The sequence below is a fragment of the Amblyomma mixtum genome, chromosome 1, assembly GCF_055824585.1.
Source record: "Amblyomma mixtum isolate Tamu chromosome 1, ASM5582458v1, whole genome shotgun sequence".
Classification (NCBI taxonomy): domain Eukaryota; kingdom Metazoa; phylum Arthropoda; class Arachnida; order Ixodida; family Ixodidae; genus Amblyomma; species Amblyomma mixtum.
The window spans coordinates 257,212,952-257,233,918 of NC_143012.1; the positions used below are offsets into that span (position 1 = coordinate 257,212,952).

Sequence of the window (20,967 nt, forward strand, 5' to 3'; positions counted from 1 at the left end):
TAGCACCAAAACACGGCCAGCCAAGCTCTAACAGGCCAGCATGCAGCCCACCTTGAGGATGGTGTCAAAGGAGCTGGAGAGGGACTTTTTGGCTTTTTCCTTGATGCTGTCAAACACAACAGATGGCGTCTTCAGGTCCAGGAGCCCCTGAGAAGGAGGTCAGAGGTTATGAAATGCTCACACCACAGTTTGACTAGAGCACCGCTAGGTCATCCAACTGCCCCTACAGCAGTGCCCCCATTAGGGGGACTAGAGATGCAGCGAGGCACCAAGCTTTAAGTGACAGGCTTTGCTTAGCACTTAAACAAGCCAGAGTTTTTACTATGTCTTGTGTCGCAGCAGCCAGCAAAGAGATGCATTCTGACTTATGTGTCTATCTTTTTTTCCCCGTCCAAGTTCACACTGTCCATCTCAAAACTGACGACGCACTTACGACCATGTTTACTGACGCCCTTTTTGAATGTAAACTAATAATCCGGCTATGTTTCATTACTTCCTTTATTTGTATCTTAAATGCCCTGCCTGTGCACTGCAGGAGGCTACCAGTTCTGATCCTGATGTGTGTCACACACAAGCAGCACTCTTGTAGCTAGTTTAAGTGGCATCTAAAGGGCGATACTGCAAAACCCAGTGGTGACGTCAACTCCAAGATGACCAAGCACCACATTAAAGGTGCACTAAAGAGGAATCTGAACTGGTCTTTTTACCGCGGGAACTCGATCTACACGTTCTGAGTGTTCTTAGAACCTTCGAATTATTGCCCTGTGTGGCCGATTTCCCTAATTTAAATCGGATTAAACGTCCCAGCTCCCACCTTTTTTTGAACTTTCCATTGAAGGAAGGAGAGTCAACTAATGCATGGAGTGCCTTTCAGGCAGTCCCGTGGCGGCTTCGCTTCTGCTTTTATTTTGTTTTTTAGGCTTCCGCGATTAAATAAATCCAGTCAGAGGCTACATAGCTTCAAATCAAGCCCGTGGAATTAAAAATACGCATGTACTCTTTGTTTTCACCAATCGCTACATATCACTCCGCCAATGGCAGAGCGGCAAGCCCGCCACGGGACTGGCTGAAAAGTTTGTTGACTCCTCCCACCGTCAGAGCGGTGAGTTCAAAAAAAAGGCAGGAGCCGGGATGTTTAATCCGATTAAAATTGGGGAAATCGGTCTATTGGTCTATTGGTCTAGAGGGGTTTAACATCCCAAAGCGACTAAGGCTATGAGAGACGCCGTAGTGAAGGGCTCCGGAAATTTAGACCACCTGGGGTTCTTTAACGTGCACTGACATCGCACAGCACACGGGCCTCTAGAATTTCGCCTCCATCGAAATTCAGCCGCCACGGCCGGGATGGAACCCGCGTCTCTCGGGCCAGCAGCCGAGCGCCGTAACCACTGAGCCACCGCGGCGGGGCAAATTAGGGAAATCGACCGCACAGGACAATAATTCAAAGTTTCTAAGGAAGCTCGGAACGTATAGATTGAGTTCTCGCGGTAAAAAGACAAGTTTAGATTCCTCTTTGGTGCACCTTTAAGCCCACAAGATGTAAACTGAACAGCAACACATCACTGTCACACCACGATGAAGACACCACAGACAAAATGAATCCAAAGCACCCACACCAGCCACAGTACCGGTGGCACCCCGTGCGGTGCGCTCACCCACCTCCGACTTGTGCTGGTGGCAGTGCCTCGCCTGCTTCTGCTCGTACAGGTTCCGCAGCAGCATCATGTAAAGCTCATTCTTGTCCTGCACCGTCTTGCAGTCGCCCAGCTGCACAAGCAACAACAACATCACCCCACGTTCCTCAACTCCGCACACTAGAGCGCCTGGTTCACAATGACTGCTTCCACCCTCGCTCATGCCCCCTTCACTGCAGCACAGAAGAGGCCTGTCAGTGAGAGCCGCTACCAGTTGACAGCGCTACAGGCGCGGTCGCCAGTTGCGCGGCATGCAGTGAGCCACCCACCTGGTACCTGGCTGCAATGATCTGCTTATCCGAGTCAGACAGGCCCTGGATGTACCTCTGGATGGTGGCACAGCAGTCCTCAGGGGACAGCCCTGGAATGAGCCCAAGGGGGTGTCCTCGTTAAGTAAGAAATGTGCAGTGACTGATTAAATGCTTTTATTTCCCAAGGCGGTTGTTCCCAAGGCAAATTTACCAACACCCATGGTGTGACAACTACTCATGCTTATTGATACAGCCAAACAGCCATCTGGCATCATCTACTGTCAAACAGGATGTGCACTGGGTGCCAGATCCACAAGACCAACAAAAAGCCTGGGAAGGCTGACTTACCTACAATCAAATACAAAACAGAATTAACTTGTGCCAAGTTAGAAAAATGTGATAAAACATACCGAAATGGTACTTTCACAGGCAATGAGTACAGGCTATGAGGCTTTAATACTTGGCTTAGAAAATGGTTGGTTAACTCCCAACATGTATGTTAAACAAACAAACCATCCCCGGAGACTGACACAGTGTTTATAAGCGTAAAAGTTGCATGCAGACGCAGACGTTATTAATATTATTGTCACGCTTTCGTGCCACATTTACAGGTCCAGTTCGGTAAGCACCTCATGAAAATGCAGACAACTGTAGCCTACCTCAATTTTCAAGTCTGCACTTTTTCAACTATTGTGACAGCTAAATTAATGGCAGAAATGTGGGCCAAAAGTACAGATGAAGCAGGTTCGAGGGTGCAGTCACATTCACCAGACAAACACAAACCAAGTTGCTAAAGGTTTCTGATAACAGAAGGCAGAGCATCTTTTTCTACCTGAATGCTAGTAGCACAAGGACTGAAAGGAGTAGAGAAAGCTACTTTTGGAAGCGTGTCTTCTTCTTGGCAGTGATGCGTAAGACATTACTATACATCGATCACCATGTAGTATTCTCCTACAACTGCTACACAATTTAAAATGGAATTCTTTCTATCATCCTATTTCGGTTTAGGTTTCAACAGCTCTGTGACGTCAAAGTTGCATTTAGATTGTGTTAGGCATGCAAAAACTGCAATATTAAGGCTGCTTCTTCATTCATAGTCATTCCAGCTATTGCGGCAGGCTGGTTTTAGCACTTCAGTGACTTAAATGACAAAGCAGCAATGATATCGCAGCTTTTTCATTCCTCGCATGACCTATACGCAACTTTGACGCCACAGCCACGGTTCGGTTGTTGAAACTGAAACCGAAACAGCATGTGAGAGAAATTGGATTATAAATTATTTAGCGGTCGTAGCCGAATACCACGTGGTAATAAATTTATGCTAACGCTTTACACAGAAGAAAACAAGCATCCAAAAATTAGGTGTCTATACTCCTTTAGGGGGGGGGGGGGGCATGGTTTTGAAATCACGAAAAATGGCCAACAAATTTCTAAGGACAATTACAATACTCCCTAATGCAAAATTTGAGCACAGCTCCAGCTGCTTCAGCAGCGCAAACGGCAGGGTCCTCTGTCCGGGGGCGCTGAGCCTGTGCTCGGGCAGCTCGTTTAGCAGCAGCGGCAGACGAAGCATTTCCACTGGTTGCATTGCTCATTCTTCAAAAAGAACTGGTTGAGATTATCTTGTATTACATTAGTAGATGGTTCATACTAGCAAGACAATGGTGTGAGTGGCCCGGCTGACGCGGACAATCTAACGCGTGCTGCACACTTCACAGCACCACCTGACAATGGAGCGGAGCATGGCGTGACTGCGAGGAGGCAACACATCAATGCGCATGGGCGCGTGCTGCCGCAGACAGACCTCCCTTCCCCATATCCACCCTATCTCAGCTCATGCAGTGGTGATGGATGACGGCGCGCATGGCACCCTTAAAGACCCTAGGCGTGCCACCAGGAAATTGCATGACAACAGCTTAAATGCTCTTGCATTAAAATTTCTGCTGAAAGACGTGTCCCTCCTTAAAGGTGCACTGAAGAGGAATCTGAACTTGTCTTTTTGCCGCGGGAAATCGATCTACAAGTTCCGAGCTTTCTTAGAAACTGCGATTTACTGCCCTGTGTGGCCGATTTCCCTAATTAAATCGAATTAACATCCGGCTCCCGCCTTTTTTTCTTTAATTCTCCCTCGTACGGTGGGCGGAGTCAACCAACGCGGGGAGTGCCTTTCACCCAGTCCCGTGGCAGCTTGCCGCTCTGCCATCGGCGGAGTAATACATAGTAGTCCGTAGAAGCAAATAGCCCGCGCGTATTTTTATTTCTGCGGGCTTATTTTGCGGTTATATTATCTGCAAATGAAACTATTTATTCACGGAAACCTAAAAAACAAAATGAAGCGAAAGCAAAGCCTCCACGGAGCTGGCTGAAGGGCACTCCACGCGTTGGTTGACTCCGCCCACCGTACGAGGGAGAATTAAAGAAAAAAAGGCAGGAGCCGGATGTTAATTCGATTTAATTAGGGAAATCGGCCACACAGGGGAATAAGTCGCAGTTTCTAAGAATGCTAGGAACGGGTAGATCGAGTTCCCGCGGCAAAAAGACGAGTTCAGATTCCTCCTCAGTGCACCTTTAAGGGGGGATGAGGGTCTTAAAAACTTTTTTTATTTGCCAACATAACCTGCTGAAACTTGGCAAGCAGGTGTATCATATAATGCCGATTTCAAATATGCATTCAGATTTCGAATATCTCAACTCGAAGCAAATTTATCGCAAAATAACATCCAAATTAAATTAGGCCATTTCTTATGGGCCTTTATAGTAATTTATCAGTTAAAAAAAGCTTTTTTAAGAATATGCAAGCATTTCCAAAGGTTCACCACACATACTAAAGCTTTCTTTCTTCCTTTCCTTTAAACATGATATATTAGCAATTAGGCCAAGTGTTGGTTGGTTGGTTTATGGGGTTTAACGTCTCAAAGCAACTAAGGCTATGAGAGACGCCGTAATGGAGGGCTCCGGAAATTTCGACCACCTGGGGTTCTTTAACGTTCACTGACATCGCACAGCACACGGGCCTCGAATTTCTCCTCCAAAGAAATTCAACCGACGCGGCCAGGATCGAACCCGCGTCTTTCGGGACAGCAGCCGAGAACCATAGCCACTGAGCCACCGCGGCGGCTATTAGGCCAAGTGTGGGCTAATTAGTGCCACATTACTTTTTCTTTCCAACTTTGTTATTTCTTTATGAACAACAATAAGATTTTATAGACACTTTGTTAGCTTTAGGATGTGCTTTGGGCTTTCTCAAATGACTGCTTATTCTTAAGAAATCTTTCTTTAACTGATAAATTACTATAAAGACCCGCAAGAAATGGCCTATTTAGAATATTTTATTTTGACGTATATTTCCTTCCAGCTGAGATATTTGAAATCTAAATGCATATTTGAAATCAGCATTAAATGATATACCTTTGTGCTAAGTTTCAGAAAGATATGTTAACAAATAAAAAAAAATGCTTTTAAGACCCTCATCCCCCCTTAAAGTAATTCTTCAATAGCTACATTTCTCAATGGTCATCCACTCAACCCCTGTGAAAAGCCACACAGCAGCACTAATCTAGCACATGACCCTGTGCTCTCCAATGTGAGCAAACAAACGAAGAGAGAACCTTCAAGGCGTGCTGTTCCAACAGTTTCTCATCGTGTCGTTTCCCTCTCTACCTCCTAGATCTGCAAGTAGTGCAGCAAGAATGGCACGAGGGGGCAGCTGTGTTGTGACAACAGCCAGGACCGTCACCTGTCTGTACGCCTTTTTGTATGCTCCATCGCTAGTAAATGTTTTTGCAGAGTAAATGGAGAGGTCTTGCAAGAGTGAGGAAGTATTAAGTGAGTAATTACTCAACTGCATCCACCCAAGCACAACCATAAGGCTACAAAGAAAAGCTACACAGCTTTTATGTCCTTTTCACGTCAAAGCTACATGTCATTTTCAATCAGCAAAAATCTTGCAACATTTTTTGCCCTGAGGCGACGAGAGTCGGAATACTAATAGCTCGTCTGTTTTACTTAACATTTTAGTCCCTTTAAAGAGACATTGAGGAACAGTCCGTTCAATTTTTCTTCACAGTAAATATCACTTAGTATATGACTGTTTCTGGGTACGTTGGCAGTTATTCAAAAATGCATTTATTGCTGAAAAAATTGCATTAAAAAATTTTCTTTCCATCCTTGTAATGTTCATCAGACTACCTAAATGCCCAGAGAGTCATCGATGTCATATGTTTAACAACAGTACAATTTACCAAACCAGTTTGTATTACCTTCAGCAAAAAATTTGCACTTTAAAATTGCTTGAAAACTCAGAATGGATGGGTGAATGGAATAACTTTGATGCCCAACAAATGCAGGGAGGGCTTTAACCCTCCCGCCTAGATGACGGCTAGGAGTCCTTGGATCCCAGCAGCGTCGCACAAAGATTTTTTTTTAGGTCCTATTTTAGACTGAAAATTCCCTTTATGAAACATGTCTATTATTCAGATGCTTTTCCGGTCGTGCTAAGCCCAAAAAATCTATGAGTGCACTACATTTGCTAACTGCTTGTGCAATCCATTTAAAATGGCAAGCCTGGTGCATTTTTGTGCGTGCTTTGCTATTGTGATTAATATTGGCTACGCCACATCTTTCCCTTTCCTGTTACCACAGGGCCCAGTGGGGACTTTTCCATAAATCAGCTATCAGATACTTTTAAGTATATTTTTTCTCAGACACCATAGTACTTGTCTGCATACACAAGTCCAGAATGCACTGAAAATGTATACCCCGGATCACTGCCTGATAAATTGACACGAAGATGATCGAGCGCCTCGACATTGTTGTGGGTATATACAGTGCTGCAACGCACATTTAATATTGCATTTCAAGAACATACTGGCTTCAAACTTTCAAACTGAAGTAGCATACTTCTGCATGCTGTTCTAAGCTCTACTCAGCAGTTAATGTGGGGCTGACTGAATAGTGTGTGAAATCTTAAAATTTTTGTATACATGCAGGTAACCCCAGACAACATTCCCACACAGTAACAACAGTGCCGATGGAGAATCTGTGTTAGCCTGTACATTTAAAACCAAGAGCACCACAGCAAAGAAGCAGCCGCTCGCCCATCACAAACATCAACAAGAAGAGGAGGGTAATGCAGCAGGCCCTCCCCCCCTTTCATGCCATGCCCTTTTCCCCCTCAGTCTCCTTCTACCAGTGACTTCGCAGTGGCTATGATAAGCTGCAGTAACTCTGGAAAGCTAACAGAGATTATGCAAAGGGGTGAATTTATGGGCCACCTGGAGGGGGTGGCCCATTGAGGCACACATTTCTCACCAACATTTCTGGCAGAAAAAAAAATGGAGTTCAGCGCGGTTTCCCATGTATAATCTCTCTCTTGAGGGAGAGTGGGGAGGTGACTATGCATCGAGGGCACATAGTGCACAGAGCAACCTGCCGTTCCCCCGGATCTGTCCACACACGACGCACCTTCCAGGTCAACGCACAGTCTGTGGAAGCGATGCATGGGACAGGAATCGCACAGTGATTGCACTGCGGAGCCGCCTTCCTTCTGCACCTGGCTCTGGTGGGCACTGCGGAAGGCCTGCTTCAGCGTCTGCATGATCTCGTTCGCCTGCAGCCAGGAGGGCAACACAACCACAGGCTGGGTTACAACGCCAGCGACAACAGAGGGAACCACGGGCTAAAGTGACATCAAAAAATAACTACAGCAATATGTAAGGGTAAACAGCGCTGTTTTGGGAAACTTATTTCTTTTTTTATACAGAGTGTACAAATAGGTAGCAATCGTAGCAGCCAGTGAAAATTACCGGTCTATAATGCCATTGAAGAAGGATGGATAACTGGGCGAGTTTGTACTGATACATCGTGGGAGGGAACAGCGCGAAACAAAATGACAGACAAAGCAAGAGGACACAGCGCTCGTCTTTGTGTCCTCTTGCTTTGTCTGTCGTTTTGTTTCGCGCTGTTCCCTCCCACGATCTATAATGCCAGTAAAAATTCAACTGTTTGCTGACTATTCTATTTTGCATCAAGAAGTTCGCCGTCCAAATGACCAGGCTCTTCTAAACTCTTAGATATCTCAAATAGAATGTTCATCTTCAAAATGATAGATGAAGGTAAATGAGAACAAAACTGTATCCATGACAATCACAAGAAAACAGACTCGCCCATCTCTTCCGTATTCCATTAATTGTGGTTGTCATTCTTTAGAATAAAGTTATAAATATTTGGTCGACAGGTGGAATGCACGTATCACCTACATCCAAAAGCTTGGTTACCTGAAACGATCCCTGCAACAGCCAACAGAAGAAATAAGATTAATAGCGTATAAAATATTAATTAGATCGATTCTAAAATATGCCTCCATCATGCAGGACCCATTTACCGAAGGTAATATAAGCAAGCCTGAAAGTCTGCAAAGGAAATCAGTAAGGTTCGCCTTTCATTCATAGAGCACGTTGTTGGCTCACACCTCCGACCCAGCTCCTACAAAAGCTAATTTAGACTAATTGCAAACAGGACGCCACCGTGATAGGCTGAAATATATATACTGACAGCGGGTTTGTACACAAGTGATATGGGCGATATAATTCACAAAAGGCTAAACGACGTGAAATAAAAAGACAGCCAGCCAAACCACAGCAACGATCTTGTGCAGTACAGCAACACTTCGGTCTTTCTCATCATCATCTTCTGGGGCAACTTTAGGCGTGGCCGTCATTGTTCGCTACACTATTTAATATAGAATAGCTATCTAGGTATCAAAAGGACATGTATACTGAACAGGTTACTTGACATCCACCACAAAGAAATCACTCCACAAAATTAAGGAATTTCTCTTCAGAACTGAATGCATCAGTAATTCACTTTTCCTACAAACTATCCAAGAAGAGGGCCGGCTTTGTTCACAAAATTTCAAAAAACTAACCATCGTGTCATTTCAGAGGGTGCTTTAAATCGAATTCATTAAATCGAATTCATTAAGAATCGAATTAAGCCTTTCACTTGCGATCATGTTTGTCTTTATCCTGCCAACTATGCATCTTCATACTCCCTGCCTGTCCACTTAGTCTGCCTCAGTACGTGATGCCAAGTATGATTTTGTGTTACTGTGTTGCACACATAGACAATTGTACGAGCCATCTTCTTGTTTAGATTTTCTTTTTCTTTGCCCCTATTTTAGTTTTATTAATATATATTCACATTATGTGTAAGGCTAGTTTCATGCAAACAATATGACACGCATCACTCTGGTAAGTGACTGTGGTAAATGCAACACAATTTTTAGTGTGAAAGCGCTATTTCACGGGGGCTAACCAGCTCACCAAGTTTGTATGAAGCTTGACCTTGACAGCGACCTTGGCCCATGCAGAAATAAAAAAATATAAATAAATACTGCCACAACTTGGCATTGAACTCCCAGAGGCGCGAGCAGATCAGCTTCACTAGCCACTGCATGACAGCACCATGTTATTGCAGCAGCTGGTCACGCCCCGTTTGGTTTGGTTTATTGGGGTTTAACGTCCCAAAGCAACTCAGGCTATGAGGGACGCCGTAGTGAAGGGCTCCATGAATTTCGACCGCCTGGGGTTCTTTGACGTGCACTGACATCGCACAGCACACGGGCCTCTAAAATTTCGCCTCCATCGAAATTCTACCACCGTGGCCGGGATCGAACCCGCGTCTTTCGGTTCAGCAGCCGAGCGCCATAACCACTGAGCCACCGCAGTGGGTAGGTCACGCCCTGTGTTAAACTGCAACGCACTCTCGTCTTGTGCTGTGCATTGCGCATCGCCGTCTTCATCAACTTCCATCTGCAGTGCAAACAGCCTAACCTCGATCAGAGCTTGATTAGAGTGTAGTATCATCACCAGATGTGCCGACGACCCAGCAAAGCAAAACCAGGAACCAACCAGGCTAAACACATGCTTTCGCACGTCTACCCGGTTTAACTAAGTTAACACCCTACCATGTTTTTTATTTTGCCCAGTGCGCTTTTTGCTATGCTTTTTTTTTCTCTCTTCTTCTTGCTTGTTTTCTTGAGTGTGCCATCCACTCCTGTCTAAGGCCTCCTGTGGAGGATAGCAGTATTGATAAATTAATAAATAAATAAATAAACAAAGCTTGGTTAGTCTCCACATAAACTGCACCAGGTGGTGTATGAATGCCTTGATTTTCGCCCTAATTAAGACAACTAAATGGCTTCCCATCCCAGTGGGGGAAGCAGGCTCACCACTTGAACTGAGGAGCACTTGAAGATGTACGCAATGTACTTGTCGGTGGCGGAGAGCGAGGCGTCGCGGCAGTTGAAGCCAAAGTGGTCGGGGTACTTGATGCCCTGGTAGCAGCGCGAGATGTCGGTGAAGGGCCGGCTCACGAGGATCTGCTTGCGGTCGGTGCTGAGCAGCCGCAGCTCTCGCTGCAGCACCAGCAGCAGCATGGTGCGGTTGCTGCGCCGCTCTGGCTGCAGCAGCCGCCGCAGGTCCACAGCTCCCCCGCTGCTCACGCGTGGCCGGAACGTGGGCAGCGACGCCTGCTTCGTGGGCCGCGGCTGGTCCCCGCTGACCGAGCGCACGCGGGCTGTCGAGCCTCCCCCACGGACACTGCCACCGGCTGCAGCAGCTGCCAGGATGATTGGAAGGGGGTGGAGGGGGCAACACAGTGTGCGGGCATTTCATTAGCAAGGATGAATAGCAAACCAAGCCTGTACAGCATTCATCGTTTTACAGTGCGACAAAGACACAGGCACGAGATAAGGAAGGAGACGGAGGGACGGAACACACATCCCACTTTGTGTCTGAAAGCCTGGTATAGTAGCACCAATATTGGTTGACATGCAAAGGATTCCATATGGGGCAGACTAGCTACTGTGTGAGTAATCGTCGCAATGAGCGCAATAATTCCATGAGAACAGCAGAGTATTGCCAAGTGGCTGCACATTAAGCCACATGTGGATGTGAGCCACTGTTTTGCCAAGCTAATGAACCATTACATACAGATAAATTGATCCACAAAATAATATGAGTTTTCAAGATACAGTAGACACCCTTAAAGACAAACTTGAAAGGACCAGAAAATTCATTTGTCTTATCAGAAGATCATCTTAACAGAAGTGAACACAAAAGAGACATATATAAGTATACAAGATGTGTCCAAATATATGTTACATGAAAATAATGCACCAAATGGCCTTGCAATGGAGGGCAGTTGCAAATAGTAGAACATTTCTCATACTATGCATGATGTGAGCTGAAGGCTGAGAGTATCAAACAGCTTATGTTACCCAATTTGAAAATGGCACTGGCCTAGTTTTCTCTTTTTAACTACCTTTTTTTCTCTCGCTGTATACATATATGTGTTTTCTTTTTCTTTTTTTTACTCCTCATCCAATGCTGCATTCTTCAAAGATACCCGGCAGGATATCCGAGTGGGAAGAGGCTTCTGGAGGGCAGGTGGTGGGTGGAGGTAGGTGGAAGCTTGTCGGTTGTAGGTGGGAGATGCATTTTCATAGGTGTGTGCTCAGAGGTGAGCCCACTGAATGGTGTTCTGGAGGAGGCACCTTCAACGCCCAATAGGTGCCTCGAAGGTGCACCGATCTGCTCCGATCCACTGGGGCCACTGGGGTGGAGGCTCCGCACACACATGCAGACCACGGCTATTTTGCCAGAAGAGGACTATACTGCTAATGCAGTGAAAGACAGGACACACACCGTTCTTGTAACGAGGTCACTGCATAACAGAGTGATACCTATACCTTCTAGGTACAACAAAAAAACGGCAACCCAAATAACAAAGAAAAAACCACTTGAGTATTAAGATCTCTGGAGGTGACCAGTTTCTTTATGGGAGAGCACAACCAAATGCTAGCTAAATGCTTGGCACACGAGGATATGTCAAATGCTTCCGATACCTGCCTGGTATGCTCGGTAAAGAGAAAGCAAGAAGGTGGGATGCCTGACAACACAAAACAAAAGGAACAAGGTTGGGGGAAGGGGCTGGGGAGGGGGTAGCCTCAGTTCGCTAGCCAACGTTTCGACAAGACTTTACTTCGTCCGGGGAACTGCAGTCATGACTCACAGGGGTTGAAGAAGGCCTCAGGCTTAAATAAGGCCCTACTTAACCCCTCCCATTGATGACCACACTTGCCCAGACAAAGCTAAGTCCTCTTGTCTAAACGTTGGCTAGTGGGCTGAGGTTCCTGAGACCTCATTCATTTGGTTTGCGCTCCCTGGTGTGTGGTTGTAAATGGTGGAACAGGGCACCTGCTTTGTTGAAAATGAGGCAGCAATCGCATGCGTGACAGTGGGCAGCCGAAAGGGATAACAAGTTGTTGTCCAGGTTATTTTTGTGCCCTCTGAGGCATACATTTGAACAGCAACTGGTATTAGCAAACATACATACTACAGCTGTATGTGAAAGAAATTCTATACGCAACCCCTGTGTGGCAGCACAACTTAACGCTTTGTTTAATCAATTTTTCCGCCTCTTTTTATCACCACAACGGTGACTATGTGTCAATCCCAATTTGAGAGTGGATGCAGCAGTTAGGCTTTGAAGACTTACACAGGAGATCACGCTTGCCCCAAGGAATTAAGGTTAGTTTTTGAGCCAACCTCTGCATTTCCTGGACCCTGACCAGCAGCTCCAACTTCCACCCTGCTTACCAGGGTGTGCAGCAACTTTGCTGCGTCAGTGTTGAATTCGTGAACCAATACTCCTTTGTTATTGGTATGGCTGATCACCCTGCATGCACTAGCTGCAGGCGTGACGACACAAAAGCACGCATTCTCTGTGCATGCCCTACATGTAGTGCTGAAACACAATCACTATGCCATGCACTGGACTGTCTTGATCCTCGCCTGCTGCTGAAGGAGATGAAGATTCTCCGATGGTGGCCGCAGCAATCGTCAGCTGCGAAGGCCTGCCAGGCACTGCTCCATTTCTCGAGGATGTTGGGCCTGCGCGACACGCTATGACTAAGCTGCACGCTAAGTCCTTACTCTAGTTTCATTTTAATCTTAGCTCCCTTTTCTCCTTGACCTTTATATCCCCTCATCCCTTCCCCCCTAGCACCTCTCCCATCTTTCCTCATTCTCTATCTCTGTCTTCCTTTGAGGCACCAAGCATAACCTGCCGAGACTGAACGATGAAGAGAGCTACACTCACCCTTATCTTTTTGCAAGATTCCTTACAGCATGTGACAAATGGTGTGCACATGGTATTACAATGATCACCTATTCCTTTTTTTTTTTTTTTTAACTTGCTTGTACACTGCCAGAAGGAGTTAAGCAGCTCCTCCCGTTTTAGCCATCCACTGCCATGCATGTGGTCGCCAGCACGTTTTCAATGAACAGATGACGCCATTTGCAACAGCATACCAGGGATGTGATGGAAGCATTTTAGACAGCTTTGTGTGCCCCATTTACAAGCCAGCCTTCAGTTATGCTCTCCCAGGAAGATACTGATCACTTCAAATGATCACTGATCACTTAATTGTTTCGCAGGTTTTTTTGCTTGCTACTTGCATTGGTGTTTTTGTTGCTGTTGCCTGGTGGTATAAACATTAGTTCTATTAAACAATAGATTAGATGTAAGGATGGTCTTTGTTTTCTGTGCCTACACGAAGTCACCTTTCACCGTAAAACAAATGCAACATGCCCAGCAGTTCATTCTGCTTCCACCGTGACCTTTTAGCTCCCAGTGAAGCATGTTGCCCCTACTGTCGATGCACAGCCATATGTGACACTGCTTAATTGCTCTTAAGGAAGACAAACGCAAGAACAACATGTGATGCACTTCTGTGCATGACATAAAGTTGCTAATGAGTGTGGACTGCATGCCAGACACCCAATGGCATATTGTGACTCATCAGGCACTGCTGCTACAGTAATTTCACTCTGCCATTTCCTCTGACACGGTCTACTAACAAGGACATCCCTAATAGTACCAGGATTTTTCTAAGTCTAAAAGTTCCCCCACTATTCCTTGTTTTCCTGGTTGGTTTATTGGGGTATAACGTCCCAAAGCAACTAAGGCTATGAGGGACACCGTAGTGGAGGGCTCCGGAAATTTCAACCACCTGGGGTTCTTTAACGTGCACTGACATCGCACAGTACACGGGCCTCTAGAATTTCGCATCCATCGAAATTCGACCGCCGCGGCCGGGATCGAGCCCGCATCTTTTGGGTCAGCAGCCGAGCGCCGTAAGCACTGAGCCACTGAGGCGGCTTGTTTTTCTGGTCAATAAACACCTTGGTGAGGCCTATACAAAATGGAAACAAAGTCCTCCCATTAATGCCAGAATGAAATGCCCACAACTATGTCCTTGAGAAAAGCCACCCTTGATAGCCGCTGCCCCCACTGACCGTTCTGCAGGTCTTGGCACAGTGCCTGGCGCGACTGGGCATCCAAGCTGTGTGTGTGCGTGATGAGCGTGTGTGGAGGTGGTGCCAGCAGCGATGTACCCCCGGCACCACCACCGCCTCCACCGCAGCTGCGCAGGTCCTCGAGCAGTGCCTCCCGTGCATCTGCCGGGTTCCCCTCAGAAATGTTCTCCAACGAGCTGCTCACACTTTCTGCACTTGAGACAACCTGCAATGAGCACCAGAAATCAGCGTCCATACAGGGAGTGCGAGGTGAACAAGAGACTGCCAGCTGACAGCATACAGTCAGTGTACACCCAGTGCAAGTTCAAAACGAGCCACTCAAAGCTACTCCCCAGAGAAGAATGCACTGGTGTCTGCACAGAGCTAGCTGTGCCATAACAGCCAACGTGTGTACAGCCGGGGCAACCGCTCTGCACAACATCACTATTTCCTAGATCACTAGTCTTTAAACCAAAGACCAAGCGATACACACGATTTACTGTTTCTTCTCTGTAGCCTTTAACTTGAACCAGCCAGCTAAGAACCCCACAGCCCATAAATCCACAGATCTATCTCCTTGGAACTCATATGTTAGCATGCTACTCAACGCTAGCGTATTGAGTCTCCCTTGGTGCGCAGCTCACATTGGGAACCTTTTACCACGTGTGCTTTACACCTTGAATAAGAGTTTAAGGAAATGAAGTCACTGCTAAATACTACGACAGCTAACAATACTTTTTACAAGCTCAATGCCTTTCTCATTGAGGCTGAAAACTGGTGAATGCTGAGTACACATTCTTTTGCCCAGGACTGGTGCAGACCTCATCTGCGATTTTCCACTGCAGTCTGATATATAGCACACAAAAAAAAAAACTGTCGCCAAGAGCAAAGTTACAATCAGTGTCCAAGAAGACCATCAGTAAATGGCAACAACACACACTGGCTATCCTCAACAAGTGAAATAGAGCATCCCCCAGACGTTGGGAAATGAAAAGAAGTGTTTAGTCAGTCGTTTGGAGAACCTTTTGTACCTGCATTGCACACCAGTGAAATAGGCGACCCTGCAGTGGCTGCTACCCCAGGTTAGGCATGCTCAGCAGACAACAGAGGATGGATGGCATGGCAACTATGCAAAAGCAACCTTTTCTCAGTCTTGCAGATTTTGTCTCATCTACGTCCTGCACCCACACAATTCAATATACTGGCAGCAAATGCAGGAAACAATATCGAAAAATGCCACAAAATGAGCAGTCCTTAAAGGTGCACTGAAGAGGAATCTGAACTTGTCTTTTTGCCGCGTGAACTCGATCTACACGTTCCTAGCATTCTTAGAAACTGCGACTTATTGCCCTGTATGGCCGATTTCCCTAATTAAATCGAATTAACGGCCGGCTCCCGCCCTTTTTTTTTAATTCTGCCTCGTACGGTGGGCGGAGTCGACCAACGCGCGGAGTGCCTTTCACCCAGTCCCGTGGCGGCTTGCCGCTCTGCCATCGGCGGAGTAATACGTAGTAGTCCGTAGTAGCAAATAGTCCGCGCGTATTTTTATTTCTGCGGGCTTATTTGGCGGCTATATTATCTGCGAATGAAACTATTTATTCGTGGAAACCTAAAAAACAAAATAAAGCGAAACCAAAGCCTCCACGCAGCTGGCTGAAAGGAACTTCACGCGTTGGTCGACTCCGCCCATCGTACGAGGCAGAATTCAAAAAAAAGGGCGGGAGCCAGACGTTAATTCGATTTAATTAGGGAAATCGGCCATACAGGGCAATAAGTTGCAGTTTCTAAGAATGCTGGGAACGTGTAGATCGAGTTCCCGCGGCAAAAAGACAAGTTCAGAATCCTCTTCAGTGCACCTTTAAGGTCCTGTGTGCAAATATATTTACCCCCTTCTAAATGCACAAAAGAATATTCTCGACTCGTACAGAAACTTCTGGCGAACAGTTTTCTGCAAAAATAAACGCATAAATCAACAATTAGGGTGTTGGAAAGGACACTGCAGGTAAGCAGTGCAAGATTATAACTGCCCGGGAGACTTTATAAACAAAGACCAACCAGTCTAGTTCCTCGTAGTAAAACTCATAGACAACTGCAAGGCTGAAACGTGTGCTGGTTTCCAACAAGCAGCATCAGAAAACGTTGTTTCCAAAGTCTGCCCGTGCTTCTTGCCCCATCTTAAAAAAGCAACGCTCACAATGCAACCTTTAAGACAACTGTAGTGAGTTCGAGCCGTGCACAGGTGCGGTCCTGATTAGAGCTAGAAATGGACTCTGGCAGCTCAGTAATCTGTTTCTTCTAAACAAGCAGCGTTTTTATGAGGACAAATGGAACAGCACTTTCAGCACCAACCTGTAATGCAATATGTGCTTTCCAAACAAAAATGCATGTACAAAACAAACCTTAGGGGGCCACATTCGGGTATTAAGGCACATATAGATGTTCCGCAGCCGATTAAAAGCCACACTGCAACAAGAACCTGGCTCGAAATACAGCACACCCTGTGACTGATTCCCACAGGCTAGCACACAAACGTGTTGCTTCTGCTGCCAGCAGCGCTGATGCAGAGGTAATGGGGCATGCAACGAAAGCCTCACCGTAGGGCCCTCAGCAGCTGCCGGATGCAGCAGGGTGGCATCGGCCGCCTGACGCGCACGTGCCCGCTCCACCGCATCGTCGAGGAAGTTGTGTGTACTCTGCTTGGCCGAGCCCTTGATCTTGCCCACGTAGAGCACCTCAAACTGGTGCACTCCGCTGGCACCGCCCACGTCCGTGCAGCTTCCCGCACGCACCAGCGGTGTACTGACGCCGTGATGCAGCGACAACTCCTTGCTCACCTCACGCACCGTCATGAACAGTTCCACCACCTGCACCCCACACACCGGGAGTGTAAGACACACCAAGCAGGTGGGCTTACACTGTCAAAAAGCACAAACTTTGTAACCTTGTGGACGGTCATTGGGCAGATTATGCCCACTGCTGGATTAAGGACACTTCCAACCATCTTCAATTAGCACCAGTCATGGCAACCCTCTCTTAGTAAATCCAGTAGCCCACCTGATTCTCCGCCACCCCTGCCTACGCTTTCCTTCTCTCGGAATTCATCCTGTTACCCCAACAGGCCAACGGTGGTCAGTTCTCCATATCACATGCTCAGCAAAGTACGCTTTATCCTCTTAATTTCTGCTATGATAATCTCATGCTGTTCCTCAGTGTTGCATCTGTCACACTCCTTCCTTTCCATGTTCTGCTGTACTGTCCTCAACTTAATTTCAAGCTTTTTCATTGCCCTCCAAACTATGGCCCTATAGATAAGCACAGGCAAGATAGATATTTTTTTTTTTTTTATGGATATTGATAAGTTGCTAGACATGATTTGAGAGTGCTTGTCAAAATGGAGTCCAGTTGATTGTCATTCCATTGATAATCTCCTTCTCATTATCCAAACCTGCAGTTGCTACTAGAGGAGGAGGATAAACTTTATTTCCGTCGACAAATGTATCAGACGATGTGGGGTTACAGCCCCATCAAGTGGCCATGAGCCCGTGGCGTTCGGCGACTTCTAGGGCTCTTGTCACAACCCGGATCTGTGTGTCCGAGTCGGAACTGAGCAATGCGGCCTCCCACTGGTCTGGATTCGAGAGCTGCAAGCCTCGAGGGGGGGAGTCCTGAGGGCAAGCCCAGAGTATGTGGAATAGAGTGGCATGTTGGCCACACAGTTGACAGGAAGGGGAGTAGACCCCAGGGTATATGCGGGCATATATCGCGGGGTTGGGGAAGGTATTCGTTTGGAGTGCTACTAGAACCAGGTACATGCGCTCCCTTACTGCTTCCAATGACTCATTACCAGTTTCTCTGCTATTGAACATCACCAGATCAGAGTTTACTAATGTGTTTACTCAGGCACGAACATATACAGAACAGGTAAGCATATACCACCAGTGAGGTTATGAAAAAAGAAATAAAAATAACAAAAAGACTCGTCAAAAGCATTAGCTCCACACCTTAAAGAGTTGCCTGACAATATATTCAAATGTATTTGCAGAATTGGGTATGGGGATGTGAGCCACCAATGAATTACACTAAGACTGAGCCTGGGAAATATGAACTCTATGCTTTGTGCTTTACGGAGTTTAACGTTCCTAAGTGGCTGAGGCTATGAGGGACGCCATAGAGGAGGGCTCTAAAAATTTAGACCACCTGAGGTTCTTTAACGTGCACTCACATTGCACAGTACACGAGCCTCCAGCATTTCACCTCCATCGAAATTCGACCACTGTGGCTGGGATCGAACCCGAGTCTTTCGGGTTAGCAGCCGAGCACCAGAATATGAATTCATAAATATGGAGGAAAGTAGATTTAAGGTGACTCAGCTGATCTGCATTTGTTTAAAATTAACTGAGCAGACCTAGCACACTCGGATCAATCCTAGTTTTCACTTGTTTCTTTGAGATTAATTAATCCCAGATAACGTGGACATACTGAAGTCTCAGGCTGTTATGTACCACAGTTGCACCCACGCATACACAGTCATAGTTCACGGTGGGACGCCGCTCTCAGCAGAAAATTTTTATTTGGTGACATATTTCCATGAAATTTTTTTAGCACATTAGAAATAATTTTAGAATTGATCTCACAAAATAAAACAGTTATATCTCCCGAGAATTGTTTTCTAATAAACATTTTTCCCCTGAATTTCATGAAAAAGCTATAGAGTTAAGAAAATGTGGCAGAAGGCTGGTTCAACATTCTTTGCATTCTTACTGGCGTGCTACAAGTCAAGATGTTACTAATTTTATTATTGCAAAGCACAAATTTGAATTTTTTATGGCAAAGTGTCCGTTGACATATTTACAGTGAGAATGGAATTTCATACAAGAAATTCAAAATCACAAATTTGAAAAAGAATGTCTTGACCTGCACTATGGTCCTAGGGATTCAACAAAACAAACGGGGTCAGAATAGGTAGAAGTCTTGCTCCACAAGGTGAGTATCTAGGCAGAAAACTATAACGAATAAAAATGCCACTTGTTTGTGCACTTCCCCACAAAGCAGAGTCACCACAGTTCAAGAAAATATTTTTACTTCTCGCTCAATTTTTCGGTCGATACGAAAGGTCCAGCTCGCCAGACCAATTTCATGAGATATGTAAGACCCACTGGTGCAAATTAGGAAGCAGCGGAACAAAAACACAACGATGAAACTGAAATCAAATACCCCCCCCCCCCCCCCAGCTAAGGAGCAGCCCACCCGCCCACCACGACCACTTTTGACCCACCTACACCCACCTTCACCCTGGAGAAAAATTCTGTCGCATGTGTGAAGAGTTTAGAGCAAAAGCATTAAAGAAATCACTGAGGGTGTTTCCAACTGCTTTCTCAGAATTGTCGCATTGGACATCTGAACATCCTATATATTTTTTTTTTTAACATACACAGTGCAGCCATTTGTGTGACACAATTATCAATATATGTTAATGCTCAGAAAAATATCGCCTTGTCTTGCCGCTAATACGGGCACTGAAGCAAGTCAATGTGTCAGGCTGTTCATTCTCTGCAGTATGAAAAAAGTCCTGCCCTGACACATACTTACACAGGAAAGATAACGCTCAGAAAACAATCGTCTATACTTTGAATGATGTGCCCCATACACATCTCCCATCGAATTGCCACTGGTTGACCAATGGAAGCTTTTCCACTACTTCATCATTCATTGCTTCCAAAACACATTTCACAAATGTACTCATTAATGCCATTTAACATGTTCACTGCATTGTGGGTCATCGGTGGGTTACATTGTTTATTCCTCCTATGCAGCATGAATTCTGAGTCATGCTATGAAGCCGCGGGGCGGCTCAGGCTTTTTGAGAACCTTGTAAAAAGCACACATGCGAAGTTGCTATCACCATCTGTTTGCGGTTCTAACAAGCTGGCTTTGCTGGTGGCTCACTGGTGGGTCATGTCGCACCCGAGGAATTTAAGGATGGCCCACCAGTGGGCCACGATGCACAGGGATTAGGGCTTCGAAAACCGCTGCAACAATGAATGTGTCAAAAGCACCCAAAGATGCTACACAAGCTCCAGACCAGAGGTTCCCACAGCCCATTGCATTTTGCAGACGACTCAGAAAGCATGAGATGGCACTAGTGCCATCTTGTGTTTTGTGCGCACAGCTGTTATTCTCCTTTGCTGGCACCACATCAGTGCTGCCAGCCACAGTTGTGCTTGAGATGGCTGGCGAAAATGCTGCATGTACAAATCTGGCACACAAGCCATAATCTCTACACACAAACTACCTACGTCAAACACTGCAGCAGCTACCATAAATAGAGACCATGAAGCTATTCCTAAGGGTGTCACTGCTCGCTAGCCATATTTCTTTCAGATGAATCTAGCGATCTCTACACCTAGCAATATTTATATCACAACTGGCATGCTTTCTTATGTTAGCTAGTGAATGCACTAGACCATATTTTTCAAAACACTAGGTTTGGCAGCACATCCTTCGGAATGGTGAAGTACACAAGACTTTACATCCTGTAATGATGTAAATTTTTCTTCTAGGTCTCCAGCACCATGAACATCTCCGAAATGAAAGGTGCACCGTCATCAGCTGGGTTGCGTTCTACAGAAAGACAAACAGCTGCCACCAATCAGCCCTGCA

General features: G+C 46.0%; 2 protein-coding genes across 4 annotated transcripts in view; one reads left to right on the plus strand and one right to left on the minus strand.

Moving 5' to 3' along the window:
* Positions 1–20,967, plus strand: part of LOC149371550 (short-chain dehydrogenase/reductase family 9C member 7-like) — a 393,612-nt gene that overhangs the window by 214,030 nt on the left and 158,615 nt on the right. The gene's annotated exons all lie outside the window — the stretch shown is intronic.
* Positions 1–20,967, minus strand: part of LOC149371552 (TBC1 domain family member 1-like) — a 56,420-nt gene that overhangs the window by 32,038 nt on the left and 3,415 nt on the right. For 2 of the 3 annotated variants that reach the window (XM_089565824.1, XM_089565822.1), the window contains exons 2-8: positions 16,902–17,171; positions 14,308–14,533; positions 10,176–10,564; positions 7,409–7,553; positions 1,964–2,055; positions 1,660–1,767; positions 52–147 (exon numbers count right to left, since the gene is read on the minus strand). In XM_089565824.1, coding sequence (XP_089421950.1) covers positions 52–147; positions 1,660–1,767; positions 1,964–2,055; positions 7,409–7,553; positions 10,176–10,564; positions 14,308–14,533; positions 16,902–17,171 — 1,326 coding nt within the window. The remainder of the gene's footprint in view (positions 1–51; positions 148–1,659; positions 1,768–1,963; positions 2,056–7,408; positions 7,554–10,175; positions 10,565–14,307; positions 14,534–16,901; positions 17,172–20,967) is intronic. The other variant, XM_089565823.1, reaches the window with a different exon arrangement.